Source organism: Pan troglodytes, chromosome 2 (genome assembly GCF_028858775.2).
Source record: "Pan troglodytes isolate AG18354 chromosome 2, NHGRI_mPanTro3-v2.0_pri, whole genome shotgun sequence".
In the NCBI taxonomy this organism is placed as follows: domain Eukaryota; kingdom Metazoa; phylum Chordata; class Mammalia; order Primates; family Hominidae; genus Pan; species Pan troglodytes.
The window spans coordinates 14,057,060-14,077,422 of record NC_086015.1 but is presented as its reverse complement, the minus strand read 5'-3'; the positions used below and the strand labels follow the sequence as shown (position 1 = coordinate 14,077,422).

Sequence of the window (20,363 nt, the reverse complement as noted above, 5' to 3'; positions counted from 1 at the left end):
GAGAATTGCTTGAACCCAGGAGGCAGAGGTTGCGGTAAGCCAAGATTGTGCCGTTGCACTCAAGCTGGGCGACAGAGTGAGACTCCATCTCAACAAAACAAAATAAAACACAACAACAACAAAAACAAAGAATGGAATTATTTATTTATTTTTTTTTTGAGACAGAGTCTCGCTCTGTCTCCCAGGCTGGAGTGCAGTGGCGCGATCTCGGCTCACTGCAAGCTCCGTATCCCGGGTTCACGCCATTCTCCTGCTTCAGCCTCCCAAGTAGCTGGGACTATAGGCGCCTGCCACCACGTCCAGCTAATTTTTTGTATTTTTAGTAAAGACGGGGTTTCACCGTGTTAGCCAGGATGGTGTCGATCTCCTGACCTCATGATCTGCCCGCCTCAGCCTCCCAAAGTGCTGGGATTACAGGCGTGAGCCACCACACCCGGCCAAGAATGGAATTATTATAGCTGTAATGGGAATAAAGTTCTGATGCATGCTACAACCTACATGAACCTTGAAAATATTATGCTAAGTGAAATAAGCGAGACACAAAACAATACATATCGTATGATTCCATTTATATGAGGCATCTAGAATGAACAAATCCATAGACAGAATGTGATTAGTGATTATCAGGAGGTCGGGAGAGGAAGATGGCAAATTATTGCCTAATGGGTACAAAGTTTGTTTGGGATGATCAGGAAGTTCTAGAAATGGATAGTGGCAATGGTTGTATAACATTGTGAATATACTTAATGCCACTAAATTGTACCCTTAAAAACAGCTTAAACGGTCTATTTTATGTTATGTATATTTTATCAAAATTCAAAAATAAAATAAAATAGTGAAGTAGCTTTATATTGCTGATTTGAAGCAATCTCCAAAATAAACTGCTAAATGCAAAAGGTAAGATGTAGAACAAGAAGGGAAAGGAAACTACAGGTAAATACAAATTTGTAAATTCTCAGAACATCTCAGAAGCTTATAAAGTGATTGCCCCTGTGGGAGACAAACCAGGTGCCTACAGAACTGAGAAGTGAGAGTTATTTTTCACTGAATACTCTTTTATATGTTTTGAATTTTGTATGACACATGTATATTACCTAGTCCAAAAGTTTTTTTTTAATTAAAAAAAATGTGCTGACTGGGGATCCAAGAAAGGGGGGGGAAAAAAGATAAAAAATATGATGGTTGTGGCCGGGTGTGGTGGCTCAGGCCTGTAATCCCAGCACTTTGGGAGGCCGAGGCTGGCGGATCATGAGGTCAGGAGATCGAGACCATCCTGGCTAACACGGTGAAACCCCGTCTCTACTAAAAATACAAAAAATTAGCCGGGCGTGGTGGCGGGCACCTGGAGTCCCAGCTACTTGGGAGGCTGAAGCAGGAGAATGGTGTGAAACCGGGAGGTGGAGTTTGCAGGGAGCCGAGATTGCGCCACTGCACTCCAGCCTGGGTGACAGTGCGAGACTCCATCTCAAAAAAAAAAAAAAAATATATATATATATGTAAATATATGTATATATATGTATATATGTGTATATATGTATATATGTATATATATGTGTATATATATGTGTGTATATATACATATGTATATATGTGTATATATATATATGTATATATATATATGCTGGTTGTTCAAAGTCACAGTCCAGTATGAATTACTGCCATAAGGTAGCACTAAAGATACAAACGAGTTACAAGTTATGATTCCAATCTAATCTCTTCGTTTTATTTATTTATTTATTTATTTTGAAATAGAGTCTCACTCTGTTGCCCTGGCTGGAGTGCAGTGGCACAAACATGGCTCACTGTAGCCTCAACTTCCTGGGCTCAATGGATCCTCCCACCTCCGCCTCCTGAGTAGCTAGGATTACAGGTGTGTGCCACCACACCTGGCTAATTTTTCTATGTTTTTGTAGAGATGGGGTTTCACCATAGGGCCCAGGCTGGTCTCAAACTCCAGGGCACATGTGATTCGCCTGCCTTGGCCTCCCAAAGTGCTGGGATTACAGCCTGGCTTTTTCAGTGAATGGCGCCCACAAACCAAAAGCAAGCCCACGTGAAGTTCACATTAGATGGAGATGTTTCTTAGAAAACAAGGCAATTCTGTGTCCCCACTGCACTCAGAAACTGAACAGTTTCACGGTTAGCTGATCACAGACCCATCTCTACCCTAATAGACAAAGCTTTTTGCGGGCAGAGGATCTAATATATCAGTGCCTGGCACAGAATAGGCACTTAATGTTTGTGGTAAGAAAAAAAAAATGCTAGTACTATGGCTATGTACTCCATTTCCACTACTACACACTAGGAAATCTATCATTTGCTTGTTTTTTTTTTCTAGCAAATTTCAAGAGGTTTAAAATTAATACAAAATACTGAGAATACAAAAAAAATTTTTTTAATTTTATTCTATTTTTTTTTTATTATACTGTAAGTTTTAGGGTACATGTGCACAATGTGCAGGTTAGTTACATATGTATACATGTGCCATGCTGGTGTGCTGCACTCACTAACTCGTCATCTAGCATTAGGTGTATCTCCCACTGCTATCCCTCCCGCCTCCCCCCACCCCACAAAGTCCCCAGAGTGTAATGTTCCCCTTTCTGCGTCCATGTGTTCTCATTGTTCAATTCCCACCTATGACTGAGAACATGTGGTGTGCGGTTTTTTGTTCTTGCGATAGTTTACTGAGAATGATGATTTCCAATTTCATCCATGTCCCTACAAAGGACATGAACTCATCATTTTTTATGGCTGCATAGTATTCCATGGTGTATATGTGCTACATTTTCTTAATCCAGTCTATCATTGTTGGACATCTGGGTTGGTTCCAAGTCTTTGCTATTGTGAATAGTGCCGCAATAAACATATGTGTGCATGTGTCTTTATAGCAGCATGATTTATAGTCCTTTGGGTATATACCCAGTAATGGGATGGCTGGGTCAAATGGTATTTCTAGTTCTAGATCCCTGAGGAATCGCCACACTGACTTCCACAATGGTTGAACTAGTTTACAGTCCCACCAACAGTGTAAAAGTGTTCCTATTTCTCCACATCCCCTCCAGCACCTGTTGTTTCCTGACTTTTTAATGATTGCCATTCTAACTGGTGTGAGATGGTATCTCATTGTGGTTTTGATTTGCATTTCTCTGATGGCCAGTGATGATGAGCACTTTTTCATGTGTTTTTTGGCTGTATAAATGTCTTCTTTTGAGAAGTGTCTGTTCATGTCCTTTGCCCACTTTTTGATGGAGAATACAAAAATTAGCTGGGTATGGTGGCACGTGCCTATAGTCCCAGCTACTTGGGAGGCTGAGGCAGGAGAATCGCTTGAACCCAGGAGGCAGAGGTTGCAATGAGCTGAGATCGTGCCAACTGCACTCCAGTCTAGGAGACAGAGCTAGACTCTGTCTCAGAAAAAAAAAAAAAAAAAAGAATCTTTCCCAACATATTGCCTCTTACCTGGATGTGGCTGCTGGCTTCATTCTGTTTGCTAAATGCCAGTGTGCTGAGAACATAGAAGAGTTTTCGTATTTGCTGAGGGGATATGTTATCCAGATAATCTAAAATGCCCTGTGGAAAAAATGATGCCAACAATGAGGCTAGCAGCTAACATTTTTCCCTTAAAATTCAAAAAATTAAAATCCCTGTAAAAGAGACACACATAGATAGCCAGGTATCTAAAACTTTTTAGCTCCCTTAAAAGCTCAAAGCTCAAGTTCTAAAAGCTATGCTCAGATCCCAAAGGTTTGATAGACTGGATATAAACTGAGAAAATTCTTACAACTTTCTAAATCTCTTATTATCAGAGACTAGGAACTAACTATCAGGAAACATAAAGTTTTCTTTATCCTCTTCACTCTGAACCACAATCCTGGGCTTTAATCATCTACTGCTTAGTCATTCTAATGCACCTCCCAGTTCTCGGTATTCTCTACCTCCACCTTTCCCCTTTTTTCAATGAAAACAATATTCTACCAAAAGTTATGTCTTTACCCTATTCCTTGCCATATCATCCCTTCCCAGCTTCTACTCAATGAATTATTTCTCCTTTCTCTACAGATCTGGAAGGAGTCACAAGGAAACTATTTACTTTGTGACCTTGGGAAATGCCTCAGCTTTTCTCATCTATAACATGGTGATAATAATAGCTATACTACCTTTCATGGTTTGTCTGAGGAAAAAGTAATAAAACAGCTTTGTAAACTTTTAATTAATTTTTAAAAATCTCCATTTCTTCCTCTCTATTGAATCCTTTCTGTCAGCCTACAAGCAATCTCAAACCTCCTCATCTAAAAAATATCTCCCTCACAACCAGCTTCTTTCTCAAGCTACTTTTTTTATTCTCTCCTCCTTGATGCTTCTCGACATTGACTCTATTCCCCAAGTCTTCAAGTTACTGCTCTCTGGCTTCCACCCTTATAATTCAATTAACACTGTTCTCTCAGAGGTTACCAGAGGTATCCAAATTGCCAAAGTCAATAGCCTCTGCTCCATCTTCAACCTCTACAGTGTCCAACACTGGAGATAAATCCCTCACTCTTTTTTTTGACAGAGTTTCCCTCTTCTCGCCTAGGCTGGAGTGTGATGGCATGATCTCAGCTCACTGCAACCTCCACCTCCCGGGTTCAAGTGATTCTCCTGCCTCAGCCTCCCGAGTAGCTGGGATTACAGGCAGGCACCACAATGCCCAGGTCATTTTTGTATTTTTAGTAGAGGAGGGCTTTCTCCATGTTGGTCAGGCTGATTCGAACTCCCAACCTCAGGTGATCCGTCCGCCTCGGCCTCCCAAAGTGCTGGGATTACAAGCATGAGTCACTGTGCCCGGCCAATCCCTCACTCTTGAAACTCATTCCTGGGCTTTTGCTACCTGACATCCTTTAAGCTCACATTATTAATCTTCCAGGTTTCTCATTTTCCTTCTATGGACATTTGCTTTCATCTGCCACTTAAACTTTAACCTTCTCAAAATGTCTGTGCTCTTCTAAGCCTTTTTTTTTTTTTTTTTTTTTTTGAGACAGAGTCTTGCTCTGTCGCCCAGACTGGAGTGCAGTCTTGGCTCACTTGGATAACACATCTTGGCTCACTGCAAGCTCCGCCTCCTGGGTTCACGCCATTCTCCTGCCTCAGCCTCCTGAGTAGCTGGGACTACAGGTGACCGCCACGATGCCCGGCTAATTTTTGTATTTTTAGTAGAGACGGGGTTTCACCGTGTTAGGCAGGATGGTCTTGATCTCCTGACCTCGTGATTTGCCCGCCTTGGCCTCCCAAAGTGCTGGGATTACAAGCATGAGCCACCGCACCCGGACCGCCACATATTCTTAACAGTCACCAAGTCATGTTAATTCTAACACCAAATTGTCTCTTAAGCCATCATTTCTTCTACATTCCCGTGACCAAAATCTGGCCCTTACTCTCACTCCCTTAGACCATTTCAGCGGTCTCCAATCCACCCATCATATAGCCTACTAAGTTATCTCTCAATGCTGAGTAGATGAGGTCAACTGTATGTAAAAACTAGTAATAGCTCCTTATTGTCTAGAAAATAAAGTTGAAACTCTTTAGCATGTTATTTGAGACTCTTTGCAACATGGGCCTGTCCTATGTCTTACCAGCCTTGCCTCCAATCATTCCTCTCCATATATATCCTATTCTCCAGTCATGCTTGTTTGCTTCTCATTCCTCAGTCACACCATTGACTTGGGCACCAGTTTGCTTCTGCTCAAACTCTTCTCTGCCTAGAACGCACTTCCCATACTTTCTCTTGTCAGTCATTCCCATCCTTCAGCAATCACTCACATTGCCTCTTTGAAGAATTCTCCAGCTTCCCAGGCTAAATTTAATTATTCTTGCTCTGTTATATCTATAGTACTTTACCAGAGAATTCACCATGTTGTATTTATAGTGACTTGCTTATGTATCTTAGTCTTTAACATCAAAGGTAAGGGCCTAGTTTACATTCACAGCACCCAGAATAGAGATTAGCCTGTAGGTTAGGTATAAAGAAGTGTTTGCTGAATGAATTAACACATAGATAGAATAGTCACTTTTTATTTATATTACTTGCCCATCATCTCACCTCCTTCCCACCACCTCCCACCAATTATAGTATTCAATATCTAAAGTACAAGAAGCCAATAAGATACCTTTACAAAGACAGCATTCATCATCATAGCAGATGGGTTTAACACTACCAACTCTAGGAGGACATCTAAGGCGGTATCAACTTCAGCTTCATTCCCACTGCAGATATGGGTCACTAAGGCACCAACCACTTCCTATACAGGGGAGAGTCAACAGGACAGTGTAAAACAAAATATGGATGGCCATTCTAAAGGGATTCACCCCCAAGGCCTCTCCAATCTCTTCTTTGTTAAAATCACAATCAACCCAATCCCATCACCTATTATCTAATTTTCATTAATGCTGGCTTCAGGAGATTTAGGAATATGCCAGTATAACTTGACCATCCCGTCTTGACCTATTTCCCATATTTTATCAGTGAGCTCTACCTAAGCCCTCCTGATTTTGCTCCCTGGCATAGTTTTCCTCTTTCTTTTTCCCATATGGGTTAAATTTTACCCTTTAAGTTGAGGTTGTACAAGATCAGTTGAAATTTCTCAAAAAGATGGCACTCAAGGAGCTAAAAGCTTTAAAGGTTTTCTCTATATAGTACAGGCTAGATTTGCATGTTTCCAAGCAAACATGGATCATGACAGTGTCTCTAAGACATTAAGAGGGTTCAAAAATGTCTTAGATGCCATTCTCCCTTTATACTGTCACTCCACCATAGTCATAACAGAATTACATTTTCAACTGCAACAGCTACCTCATGTCAGCTGCAACTATTGCTCTACTTTAAATGTTTAAAATTTTTTTACAAATCTTCATTTTAAAAGTTCCATTCAAATGCATTTTAACATTGTTAATAAGAGGAAGAATATATGTAAAAATACAAAATAAGACACTGTTCTTTACTTGCTTTCATAAACATTTTCCACAAATACAGTCCTCCCTCTCTGGATATATGCTATTAAAATGTGTCTCGGCCAGGCACGGTGGCTCACGCCTGTAATCCCAGCACTTTGGGAGGCTGAGGCAGGCGGATCACCTGAGGTCAGGAGTTCGAGACCAGCCTGGCCAACATGGTGAAACCCTGTCTCTACTAAAAATACAAAAAATTAACCGGGCGTGGTGGTGTGTGCCTGTAATCACAGCTACTTAGGAAGCTGAGACAGAAGAATCGCTTGAACCCAGGAGGTGAAGGGTTGCAGTGAGCTGAGATAGCACCACTGCACTCTAGCCTGGGCATGAAGAGCAAAACCCCGTCTCAAAACAAAACAAAAAAAAGTGTCTCATGTTTTGAAATGGACTAGATCTGGATCTTAATTCCAGACAGAGAATTTTAGAGCTCAGAACACAGAGTTAGATCCACCAGTCAAGTCTCTTCCTTTCATCAAGGCTGGGACTAGAATTGAGCTTTCTTGAGACCCAGTTCAGAGTTCCTTCCCTTTCAGTGAGTTCCAACCAACAAGAAATAAACATCAGATTATTTTCCCTTTCTGTGTTCCCTCCTTGCCAAAATAAATGTTTCAACATACCTGCTGGCAGTACGTGTCAAAAAACTTAAATGCATATTTGTATAGGAGACTGCCAAATGAAATTATACTCTGGTCCAGAGAGTGAAGCAAACTCTGAGCCAGCGACAGAATGGATGAACACATATCCTTAAGAACCTTGAGTGGGGAAGAGTAGAGAGAGAAAAGAAGCTGTAGGAAACAGTTGGTACACAACCTAAGAGTTGCTTATCCTTTTGGAATGTCAGACTTCTCCTCCCTAGCTCTCATTTTAACTTAGGAAATCTTAATCTTTGTTTTACATAAAAATAATCCTTCATCATTCTGAGATTACTCTCAGCATCAATGGGATTCCACGTTTGGATAATAATTGACTTTTAAGCTCAAAGAAGTTAAATTACAAGCCTAATAGAACATTCCTATCTGCTCAATTTGGGATTGGAGGCCAGATGTTCTAAATCCCAGTTTCCCCATGCAATCACACTACCCCCAGGGATGTTCCACCTTGGTTATAATTTGAAGTAGGTCTATAAGGTTCAATGCTAACTAAGCTGATTTTTTTAAAAGAAGATCAAGAAGAGAAGTGATCATAACCTACCAATAATTCAATGTACACAGACATTAATGGACCCAGACTAAATAACCAGTTAATAAACATAGCTTCCTTATTGATACCACAATTTTTAAAAATCTTATATTTAGTACTAAGCTGGGTATAATGCTTTATTGGGGAAAATGCAATGAAAAATTACATATGGTTTCTGCATCTAGAAAATTACAGCCCAAAACATATATAATTGGCAGAAATAAACACAGAAAGAACTGCAAGATAAAATAATACAACCGTTAAATCTATTCCTAAATATAAAATTTAAGACCCAGCGAGGTATTCTCATTAGCTCCTAACCCAAAACCCAAACCACTGGCCCATCCAGTTTTCTAAGTTCTATACTGCTAATATCCTGAACGTTCAGCTGGCAAAACACTATTCCTAGCTTATAAAATTCCACTTTGAATAATTTACATTTCTAGAGGAATTATCACCTAAAGTCCACAGTTTTGAATGGCTAAAGAGTGATAGTTCAAATAGGTACATATTTACATTTCTACTAGTTTCTACAGGCTGGTCCTATTCCCCTCAAGGTTTTTATAAGGTACTTAAATAGGATACGGAAGGCCAGCTTGTCAAAGTTGCAAACTGCATTGAGATAGGCAATTAAAATGATTAATGCAAAAATAAAATTCAAAAATCTCAATGGGTTTGAACAATGGACTGAAATAAGATGAAATTTTACATGGGAGCTGTGAAGCTTTCTGTTTTAGATTAAAAATCAATAGTCTCTGACACTTACTAAGTAATGAACAGAGAATGTACTCTGGAGCAGCTGTTCTTGAATGCAGCCTGATCGAATCTTATTTCTTAGCACCCTTTCAATATACTTCTTTGTCTGAGTATTGGTGCTATAGATGATGAAAAGCATCACCAGGTCAAACACCTATTGTCAATAAATATGCAACAATAGAAAAACAGTTAACAAATCAGTACATTTGCTACAATGAAACAGCAGCTTTTCCTCTAATTAAAACACAGAATGGATAATGCTCATTTGTTCCACACACTCCCCTGGGAGTATCTACACTTTTCACAAAACTCAGAAATATTTTTCAGATAAATAAAGTGCCACAACTGTTAACCATTGATACCCCTTAAGAATACAGAGCAGGCCAGGCACAGTGGCTCACGTCTGTAATCCCAGCACTTTGGGAGGCCAAGGCGGGCAGATCACAAGGTCAGGAGATCGAGACCATCCTGACTAACACGGTGAAACCCCGTCTCTACTAAAAATACAAAAAATTAGCCGGGTGTGGCAGCGTGCACCTATAGTCCCAGCTGCTGGGGAGGCTGAGGCAGGAGAATGGCGTGAACCCGGGAGGCAGAGCTTACAGTGAGCCGAGATCGCGCCACTGCACTCCAGCCTGGGTGAGAGAGCGAGATTCCATTCTCAAAAAAAAAAAAAAAAAAAAAAAAAAAAAAGAATACAGAGCAATATGCATGAAAGTGATATTACTACAGAAATAACTCTGAACATCTTGATATGTATTAAAAGAAAGATTCAATCACTTGCCAACTCCAGTGTGTATTTGTTGCCAACTACAGTATGTATTTTCACTATTACTAGGAAAATTACTAGGCCAGGCACGGTGGCTCACGCCTGTAATCCCAGCACTTTGGGAGGCCGAGATGGGTGGATTACGAGGTCAGGAGTTCAAGACCAGCCTGGCCAAGATGCTGAAACCCTGTCTCTACTAAAAATACACAAATTAGCCGGGCAAAGTAGCACACACCTGTAATCCCAGGTACTTGGGAAGCTGAGACAGGAGAATCGCTAGAACCCGGGTGACAGAGGTTGCAGTGAGCCGAGATCGAGCCACTGCACTCGAGCCTAGGTGACAGAGCAAGACTTTGTCTCAAAAAAAAAAAAAAAAGGAAAATTACTTTGTGAAAAGTTGGAAAGACTATAAATGCCCATCAATACATCAATACAGGAAAGGTTCAATAAATTATGATGGAGTAATTTTAATTTTTGGAATATTACACAGTCATCAGAAAGAATAAGCCATGCTAGGCGTTGTGGCTCACGCCTATAATCCCAGCACTTTGGGAGGCCGAGGCGGGCAGATCATGAGGTCAGGAGATTGAGACCATCCTGGCTAACATGATGAAGCCCCATCTCCACTAAAAATACAAAAAATTAGCCAGGCGTGGTGGCGGGTGCCTGTAGTCCCAGCTACTTGGGAGGCTGAAGCGGGAGAATGGCGTGAACCCAGGAGGCGGAGCTTGCAGTGAGCCGAGATCACGCCACTGCAGTCCAGCCTAGGTGACAGAGTAAGAACCCGTCTCAAAAAAAAAAAAAAAGAAAAAAGAAAAAGAAAAACAAAACAAAAAAAGAGAAAACATTGGGAGTGTATTCAGGGCAACCTGAGTCTATGCTTCCAGGAAAAAAAAAAAACAAAAAAACAGTTAAAAAGCCAAGCAGGACAAACAAGAAAAAACAAAAAAAATTTTACTACTTATCTTAACTGAATGCTCCACTTCTTAGGACACCAAAATTGAGTTATTAGACCAGAATACAGTCATTAAAGATAACAATGAAGACAATGCAGACCTTGAAATATTTATGACAGGAGAAAAAATGTTAAGTAAAAAAAAGTAAGAATACAAATTATATTTATACAATGATTACAAATATGTAAAAATAGGTATGCAGGCAGCCAAGGTGGTAAATTTATGTTTATCCAAAACCAAAAACAGTGTGTTGGAGTACTTTGATATTTTTCACCAGAAAAAATTCTGAATTTTCATTGCTTTATTCAGCATCATGAAAGCTTTTAAGATAGTCATCCCAAAATTGGATAACAAAACTAACAAAAATCCCACAAAACAGATTCCAACCAAAGAAAAATCTTTAAAGGCAACCAATCAGCACCTAAGGAACTCAATCATCTGGCTTTTTATCTTTTGAGATGGAGTCTTGCACTGTCGCCCAGGCTGGAGTGCAGTGGCGTGTGCCACCAGGCCAGGCTAATTTTTTTTGTATTTTTAGTAGAGACGGGGTTTCGCTACATTGGCCAGGCTGGTCTCAAACTCCTGACCTCAGATGATCCGCCTGCCTCAGCCTCCCAAAGTGCTGGGATTATAGGCGTGAGCCACCGCGCCCGGCCAATCATCTGGCTTTTTGATGGAAGGTATTTCTAGAATTAATAGAGACATAAGATCCAGTACCACTGCCTTGACAGTGGACAGACTGATTTACTCTAGTCAGGTCTACGTGAGCAAAGTAAAGTAACACATGGAATGCCATTATCTTGACAGTGGTGCTGGGTGGAAGGAAGGGCAATTAGGCAGATATAGGGACCTGAGACTTAGGTGGTTATTTTCTTCATCTCATCAGTGGGGACCTGGCTTCTTTGACTGCACCTTGATGTGCTTGTTTACACTGTCAGTATTTCCCCTTGTGGATACTGTAGGCTTATTTTATAGCCAGAGTGAGTAGGGGCAGGCTATCTGGCCAGTCGCCACCTCAGATTATCTTCCCCAGACAGCTAATGTTTATTAGAGCAACTAGGGAAGAGAGAGAAGAGTGACTGGAGGGAGGAGAAAGAAAGAAAGTGGGAAGGCAAGCTAGCCAATGTCATTACTTTTAAGTCTGCAATACTGAAAATGCATAGTACATGAACATTACCTTGTGTTCAGACACTGAGGCAGTGTTTTCAATTGCCTGAAAAAACAGGAGAGAGTCACAAAAATATTATGACACATCAGCAAAACACATTACACCTTATTCAGCATGCCCTGTTATCTCATCTAAGAGCCAATGTGTCCATCTGGCAACCATCAGCTATCATTTCCACTTGAATGAGTTTTGAGATTTTTATTTCAATCTACCTCAGTTATACATCTGTCACTAATTGCCACTCATTTCCTCCTTGATAATCAAAGTTCCAAAGATCTCACCTTAATCCAGGCTTCTGAAATGGTTTTCTCATATCTAATAGCTGACTTTATTACATCAAAGAGGAGAATAATACAGCTCTGACCGCTGCTTTCTTGATTTCCTGAGGAACTACAAGTAGCAGAGAGGAAAAAAATTACTCTTCTACCTACCAGAAAAGAACTTACAAGATTGGAGTTCCTGCTTAGTAGCCATGTACCCTGGAGCAAATGACAACCTCATGTATAAGATGGCTAATAAACTTGCACTGTAGTCTGTCTGGGATTGATCTGAATGGCTAAGAAAATATATAAACACATACATACTCACATACATATATGTAATTTGAAAAACAATATAATACTAGATGTAAATGTCATAATAGTATCATTATTTGTAGTAGTATTAAGCTCTGACAGTGGGATGTCAGAAAATTGTGACATCCTGTGTGAGGATGAGCTCTTTACCTTGCTCGTCCTTTACTTTTCAATTTTACTTGGGAAGCCTGTAACCGTGATGGCAAAACACAATGCTGCAGATCCAACTTCTCCCGAAGCTCAGAAATTACCTGCAGAAAGTAAATATTAGCTATGGTTTTCTGCTCATTCATAGTGGGTAGGCACAGTCCAGTCTCTCTACCGTGACAATCTCCTGAAAGACTGAGGAAGAAAAAAATTTAAATGTTGGACATTTTGAAAAATAGAGTTATGAGAATAGCCAATGCAATGTCATAGAACATCATACCCAAAATTTCAGAATTCTGTGAGGTACTACACAGGAAGAGTAAATGCAACTTATAGCAGCTTATATAGATCAATGAATCTGTTGAATAGCTCCATTCTCTCCTCTGAATGCTATCCGGATTAGTCAGTATTCTCAGTTAGTCTGGGGACAGAGAAGAGCAATTGGCACTTAAGTTGCTTTATCTAGGTGTGATGGGATATAAGAGTATACCTCAAGTGCATCCACGGCTGTTATGGAATGAAGAATGAACTTTATTATCACAGGTAAATCCTCCAATCTAATAGACGACAACTTATCCATCACCAACTGGCGAACCTAAAAATTAAAAGCACAAAAACGTAATAGGTTTTCATGTCACTACCTCAACTTTGTACTGAACTGTTAGGTAAAATTAGAAAAAAATCACTTCTCTTACTCCACCTTCCCACTTATAATTTAGGGAAAAACAAAATTTTAGATTTTTCCCCAAATTAGAATCTTTTAGTTGTTAATACCACAGCTTCATCAAAAATAGACGGGCAATAAATGTGAAACAGAGCTATTATCTTACATTTAGAGCCTAAATTCTCAACTGGCTACAGTAAGGCATAAAAAGTATTATTCCTATGGGAAGCAGGTATGATTCAGACAATATGGAAGATTTCCACTCAAAACTTACTGCTTAAAAACAGACCTGTGGGCCGGGCACAGTGGCTCAAGCCTGTAATCCCAGCACTTTGGGAGGCCAAGGGGGGTGGAAAACAAGGTCCGGAGTTCAAGACCAGCCTGGACAATATGGTGAAACCCCATCTCTACTAAAAATACAAAAATTAGCCAGGAGTGGTGGCAGGTGCCTGTAACCCCAGCTACTTGGGAGGCTGAGTCAGGGAACTGCTTGAACTTGGTAGGCAGAGGTTGCAGTGAGCGGAGATTGCACCACTGCACTCCAGCCTGGGTGACAGAGCAATACTCCGTCTCAAAAAAAAAAACCAGACCTGTGACTCTACCATAGAATAGCATCTGAAACTCATTGAGGGGGAAAAAAAAAAGAGAGAGATATCAAATGTGATTCACTATGGTTTCAAAATGAAATATTCATTACTCCCAAGGCAATGACTGACTGACACTTGTTCTGGGAGGTTGGAAAGCTGGCTCTGTTTCTGGAAGGCTGAGTCTTTTCTACCTTCAATAGGAAGTTTGGGTCAAGTCGGAGGCTTGAAAGGACATCCAGGATTGGGACAGTGAGTGAAGTATTCTCTATCAGTAGGTCACTGTGAATGGTAGAAAAAGAAAAAAGTTGTATAATGGTTTGAACAGAGCTGGGCAGACAATGACTTGAGAAAATCATTTATTAGAGTATGAAAATAAAGGACATACTCAGTTGCCATTAAGTTACCGTTTATAGTATGTTTCTTTAAAAATTGTTTTGACTGCAAAAAATAATACATGCTCATTATAAAAATTCAAATGATAAAAGTAGAAACAAGAAGTCTTCCATCACAATCCCCACTACCCAGAGAACACCATTATTTAGTTTGGTATGTATCCTTCCCCGCAAAAAGGAAAAAGAAAACCCAAAACATTTACAATGAAATGTGATAAGTATGAGAGACACATGTACGTGGTGCTACAGGAGCACAACATAGTGAGAAGGACAGTGATAGATTGTTTTTTTTTTGTTCGTTTGTTTTTTGAGACAGGGTCTTACTCTGATGCCCAGGCTTGAGTACAGTGGTGTCATCACAGCTCACTGTAGCTTCGACCTTCCACGCTCAATTGATCCTCCCATCTCAGCCTCCTGAGTAGCTAGAATTATAAGTGCGTACCACCACGCCCACCTAATTTTTGTATGTTTTTGAAAGACGGGTTTTCACCATGTTGTCCAGGCTGGTCTCAAACTCCTGGGCTCAAGTGACCCACCCACCTCAGCCGCCCAACATGCTGGGATTAAAGGCATGAGCCACTGCGCCCAACTGACGGTGACAGATGCTAAAAAAAAAAAAGACTATACAAAAGGAGATGAGCTGGCATCAGGCAGGTAAAGTGGATGGCGTAGTGCTTTGCCCAGAAGGAGCATCCTGCCCAAAAGGATGAGGGCAAGAAATCATTGGATGTTTTGGAGGTAGCTTTGCAGACAACTATACAAAAGGAAGTATTACAAACTGAATTTTAAAAAAATACTTCTAGTACAATAAAAAGTTGCATTAAGATGGAAACTTTATTACCTAGGGGTATTGTTCTCCCCTTCTCCAATACTTCCCTACCAATTACTATTTTTCAAATGAATGACAGTAAGCAATGGGTCTCCGCAAGGGGTCTGATGCAGGACTGTGCATTAGAATGAATCACCTAGGAACCCAAAGAAGGTAGATGTTTAATAGGCTCCACAAATGATTTTAATGTGCAGCCAGGGTTAAGGACCCCCTGAAGAACAAGTTAATGAAACTTAAGGGATCATGGTCAACTTCTCCACTGGCCAAATTTAGATACCTAATCCTAAGCCAGACTTCACGCTCATAACAGGTATACCATTTAAAAGAAAGTACATGGGGCCAGGCACGGTGGCTCATGCCTGTAATCCCAGCACTCTGGGAGGCCGAGGAGGGCGGATCACAAGGTCAGGAGACCGAGACCATCCTGGCTAACATGGTGAAACCCCGTCTCTACTAAAAATACCAAAAAAATTAGTCGGGCATGGTAGCAGGTGCCTCTAGTCCCAGCTACTTGGGAGGCTGAGGCAGGAGAATGGGGTGAACCCAGGAGGCGGAGGTTGCAGTGAGCTGAGATCGCACCACTGCACTCCAGCCTGGGCGACAGAGCAAGACTGTCTCAGAAAAAAAAAAAAAAAAAGAAAGTATGTGGATCTATTCAAATATATACCTTTTTTTTTTTTTTAAGTCAAATCCCATACCCTACTCATGAAGGGGGGTATCATCCTCTTTTTAGATATAAGAGACCATATTACTACTGCTCTTTGCATACTGCAGTGATAGAACCCCCATAGCTGAGCCTCACTTAGATGATGACAGAGTGTTTATCCACCTGAGTTCTTTCCCCACATCAGCGTGCTGGGAATCCCCTAGGATCTCAGGTAGGCTGGTGATGATGTCATGCTGCAGGTTCTCTGGAGCAATACTGATCAGCTGCATGATCTTGGTGGTGAGGTCCTGCAGTAGAGGACACTATTAGAACTGCAGCACATTACCCAGAATAAAGAAAGACTACCTACGTGTGAAATGCAGAGCTGAAATTATTTGAGAAATAAACACAGTTATTTATCTCTGTACTTTGAAAAAGAATCTTCCCAAATATTTAATTTATTTAATAAATGATATCTACTCTTCATATTTAAACTTTTCTGAAATTTAAAGGGTGAAATATCTATGATTCTCAAGTTATGAAAATTGGAAAAAGCTAATGGATGGATGGAAAAGTATGAATTTTCTGTTTAGAAAGAGAAAAAAAAATACAACCTCCAAAAGATATGAGAAACATACTCTTTAAATTCAAGAGATAAAGTCCATAAGCCTACCTTGCCATCCACAACTCTGTCAAGCCATTTTAGTTGACTGACAATGAGTCGAGGTATGTTGATTTCATCACTGTTCTTGCTAAAATGTTAGGAAGAGAAAACAGGGAACTGAGCCTTTCTGGTCAAAATAACAGCAAGCATTAATACTGCACAAAATATTTTAGCCATTCCATTAACATTTACTGAACACCTACTATGCATTCGGCACTGCACTAGACACACAAGTGATACCCAAGATGCAGGAGATACATGCTTACGTATGTTAAGAAAAATGTCTAGAAGACATGCTAAATATGAACAGTGACTACATCCAGGGAGGGTTTAGAGAGAAGGGATGACAGGGCTAGACAGCATCTCTTAATAATAATTTTTAAAAAGACAATGTTAATAAATCTTAAAAACTGAATATGACAAATATTTTTAAAAGGTAAGACACTAATAACATCAACGCAGTAAGTGCTTAAAAAGGCAAGCATAAGTCAGGTGCGGTGGCTCATGCCTGTAATCCCAGCACTTTGGGAGGCCAAGGTGGGCAGATCACATGAGGCCAGGAGTTCAAGACCAGCCTGGCCAACACGGTGAAACCCCATCTCTACTAAAAATACAAAAATTAGCTGGGCACGGTGGTGGGTACCTGTAATCCCAGCTACTTGGGAGGCTGAGGCAGGAGAATCGCTTGAACCCAGGAGGCGGAGGTTGCAGTGAGTTGAGATCGTGCCACTGCACTCCAGCCTGGGTGACAGAGTCAAGACTCTGTCTCAAAAAAAGCAAGCATATATTGCTAAGGGAACATAGAAAGTCAAATTAGATTATATTTATAAAAGTACTAAAAATCATTTATAAATAAAGAAATGTTGGCTCAATTATCATTTTTCCAAATATGATAGTTTCCACCTTCCTTCGAGCCTCCTATATCTAAAGTTTTGGACCACTTCCATCTCCTTGACAGCATGGTCCTTGTTATTGCAGCCAATCTTAACTGAAAAAGACTAGCCAGGATGTAAAGCATCCAGCATGAGACATTTAGTTAAAACAAATTTGAAAAAATAAACCTTCAGTGGGTGCAGTGGCTCACTCCTGCAATCCCAGCACTTTGTGGGGCTGAGGCAGGCAGATCACCTGAGGTCAGGAGTTCGAGGCCAGCCTGGCCAACATGGTGAAACCTCATATCTACTAAAAATACCAAAAATTAGCTGGGTGTGGTGGCGCACACCTGTAATCCCAGCTACTCGGGGGGCTGAGGCAGGAGAATCACTTGAACCCAGGAGGCAGAGGTTGCAGTGAGCCAAGATCGCACCACTGTACTCTAGCCTGGGCAACAGAGTGAGATTCCGTCTCAAAATAAGTAAACCTTTAAACTTACTATTACTGTATCAGGACTCTGAAAAAATTTAAAAGGAGAACATAAAAATGACTATAATCCTGTCATTCCAGAAAGGTACACTATTAATATACATATGTGTATGTGTGTATCTTCTTTTTTAAACAAAATACTGAACTACTTATTGCAAAAACTGCAATTACTTTTGCACCAACCTAATATAAATGCTATGTGTAACCTGGGTTTGTTTTCTTCAAATAATGTATGATATTAACTAGTTCTTTTTACAATTATTAATGTGCACATAATATTTCTATTTTTTGAACATCTCAATTATTTACATTTCTTTATTTTAAAGAGTAATCTTTTTCAATATACGGAACACTTCACAAATTTGGGTATCACCCTTGCAAAAGGGCCATGCTAATCTCTGTATTGTTCCAATTTTAGTATATGTGCTGCCAAAGCAAGCACTAAACTAATATTATTTCATTTTCATTCACAGTTATTATCTTAGGATAAATGAGGAGACATGACATTAGGATTAAAGGGTATGGAAAATCTAAGGTTTTTGACACATACAATCTATTGCTCTTCCGAATCGATGCCTGAACTAATTTATATGCTCACTAGCAATGTACAAGCATGCCTATTCACTACACTCAACAAGGAGACCCTTTGAGAGTAGGAAAAAATGCATTTATTTTACTGTGTAATAGTTATTATTTACTATTTTGACACAGTATTTTAAATTTGTGCCTTTGATTGCTAACAAAATTGAACTTTTTAAATATTTGATGTTCTTGTGTTTCTTCTTTGTAAACTGTCTGTTCATAACCTTTGTCTACTTTTCTATTAGGCTGTTCATTTCTTTTTTAACATAGTAATTAAAAAAAAAACAGGTAGGGCCACATCCCAGTAGTTTGAGAGGCTAAGGCAGGTGGACCACTTGAGCCTGGAAGTTTTGAGACTAGCCTGGGCAACATGGCGAAACCCCACCTCTACCAAAAAAAAAAAAACACGAAAATTAGCTGGACCGGGTGGTGCACACCTGTAGTCCCAGGCACTGGGATGATGCTGAGGTGTGAGGATCACTTAAGCCTGGGAGGTGGAGGCCTCAGTGAGCCATGATCGTACTACGGCACTCCAGCCTGGGCAACAGAGTGAGACCCTGTCTGAACATACACTACAAAATTTAAAAGGTAAAGAAAAGTATTCAGAAAATACCTGATTCCAACCAACTGGCTACCCTCTTTGGAGACAACTACCATTACCAGTATATTGTGTATCCTTCTACTAGGGATTATCCCTGAGCATAAGCAACAGATATTTAAAAAAAAAAAAAAAAAATTCTGTTTTGAAATACAGACAAGGTCTCACTACATTGCCCAGGCTGGTCTTGAATTCCTGAACTCAAGCAATCCTCCTGCCTCAGCTTCCCAAACTGTTGGGATTACAGGTGTGAGCCACCGCACCAGGCCAATAGTTACTTTTAACAGTAATCCTATCTATTTTTACAAAGTCATATTAATAGATGAAACTTCAAAGACACTCCAGTAAAATTTTAGTAGTCACTTAAGAAATATAATGATAAATATGACTTTCAGAGAAACCAATAGTTTTCAGAGTAACCTTTTCAGAGAGAACTTAAGTACATCAGGGTACTTTGAACATTCCATAATAACGCCACTTACTTTTCAAAAAAATATTCTGGCAACTTCTCAAATAAGGTTTTGATAATGGCAGGCTAAAAAAGAAGACATAGGGAGTTAGGAGATGATCTCAAAATACACAATAGAAATGTATAATCCCAGCTACTTGGGAGGCTGAGGCACGAGAACCTCTTGGACCTGGGGAAGGCAGAGATTGCAGTGAGCCGAGATTGCACCACTCCACTCCAGCCTGGGTGACAGAGGAGACTCTGACTCAAAAAAAAAAAAAGAAATGTATAATTCTCTTTCCAACTAGAGCTCCTGGAATAAACACTTTGCTAAAGTTGATATCTTATTACAAGGATATCCACATGAATATGTCTTCATTTTTAGAATATGCTATTGGAATACAAAGACTTAATTTGTCTTCTGAAAAACTGAAAATGATTATCAAGACAACGTTAAAATAATCAGATAATTAAAATATTATTAAATACAATAACTGTTAATCCACAAAATGCAAACTTTAAAAGATTATCAAATAACTTGCAAGGGGAGCTCTCAGGAGGAACAAGGGAGCTCTTAGACTTAAAATAACTAAATTATCTTCAAGATTTCCAGTGAAAAGGAAGAGTTTAAGAGTGTGAAAAGATTAACAGTAGGGGAGAAGAGGAAAAATGGAGAATGGGGTGGAGGGAAGTTTTCTGCTCTGTATACATTTGTATAACTTGAGATATTTAAATCATATCAATGTATTGTCTACTTAATGTATTAAAAGAGACGAGGAGGAGGAAAAGGACAAAATTAAGTTACATAAGCATCTAAAAAGCTAAATGGGAGATGATGTAGATATGAATGTGATAAAGATTACCAGATACTCAGAGATACACAGGATGCAGCTTTAAGAACAGGAATCAGATGCAGAGAGAATAAATGGGGCCACCAGATGTATTAGGCTAATAAGCACAGTTTTAAAACACAGACATTACCCTACCAAACCCATCACAGCAACAGGGCTGTGCTAAAGCTGCTACAAACCCAAATTCTCCAATTAACCCTACTCTATCC

At 39.9% G+C, this 20,363-nt stretch overlaps 1 protein-coding gene and 1 non-coding gene across 30 annotated transcripts in view; both read right to left on the bottom strand.

Moving 5' to 3' along the window:
- FANCD2 (FA complementation group D2) overlaps positions 1–20,363 on the bottom strand; it is an 83,335-nt gene that overhangs the window by 43,797 nt on the left and 19,175 nt on the right. For 19 of the 29 annotated variants that reach the window (XR_010155105.1, XR_010155106.1, XM_054681460.2 and 16 more), the window contains 12 exons: positions 19,338–19,390; positions 16,323–16,401; positions 15,833–15,957; positions 13,974–14,061; positions 13,022–13,126; positions 12,535–12,635; positions 12,091–12,199; positions 11,819–11,854; positions 8,927–9,070; positions 7,599–7,733; positions 6,144–6,275; positions 3,460–3,570 (listed from right to left, as the gene is read on the bottom strand). Coding sequence is in view for 24 of the 29 variants with exons in the window: in XM_054681460.2 (XP_054537435.1) it covers positions 3,460–3,570; positions 6,144–6,275; positions 7,599–7,733; positions 8,927–9,070; positions 11,819–11,854; positions 12,091–12,199; positions 12,535–12,635; positions 13,022–13,126; positions 13,974–14,061; positions 15,833–15,957; positions 16,323–16,401; positions 19,338–19,390 (1,218 nt within the window). In the remaining 5 variants the exon portion in view is untranslated. Of the gene's footprint in view, positions 1–3,459; positions 3,571–6,143; positions 6,276–7,598; positions 7,734–8,926; positions 9,071–9,920; positions 10,742–11,818; positions 11,855–12,090; positions 12,200–12,534; positions 12,727–13,021; positions 13,127–13,973; positions 14,062–15,832; positions 15,958–16,322; positions 16,402–19,337; positions 19,391–20,363 lie in introns of those variants that run through there. The other 10 variants (XR_010155107.1, XM_054681467.2, XM_063805399.1 and 7 more) reach the window with 7 other exon arrangements.
- On the bottom strand, positions 18,014–18,117 carry LOC112208752 (U6 spliceosomal RNA). Its single transcript, XR_002943327.1, has one exon. It is a non-coding gene; the product is annotated as a U6 spliceosomal RNA (small nuclear RNA).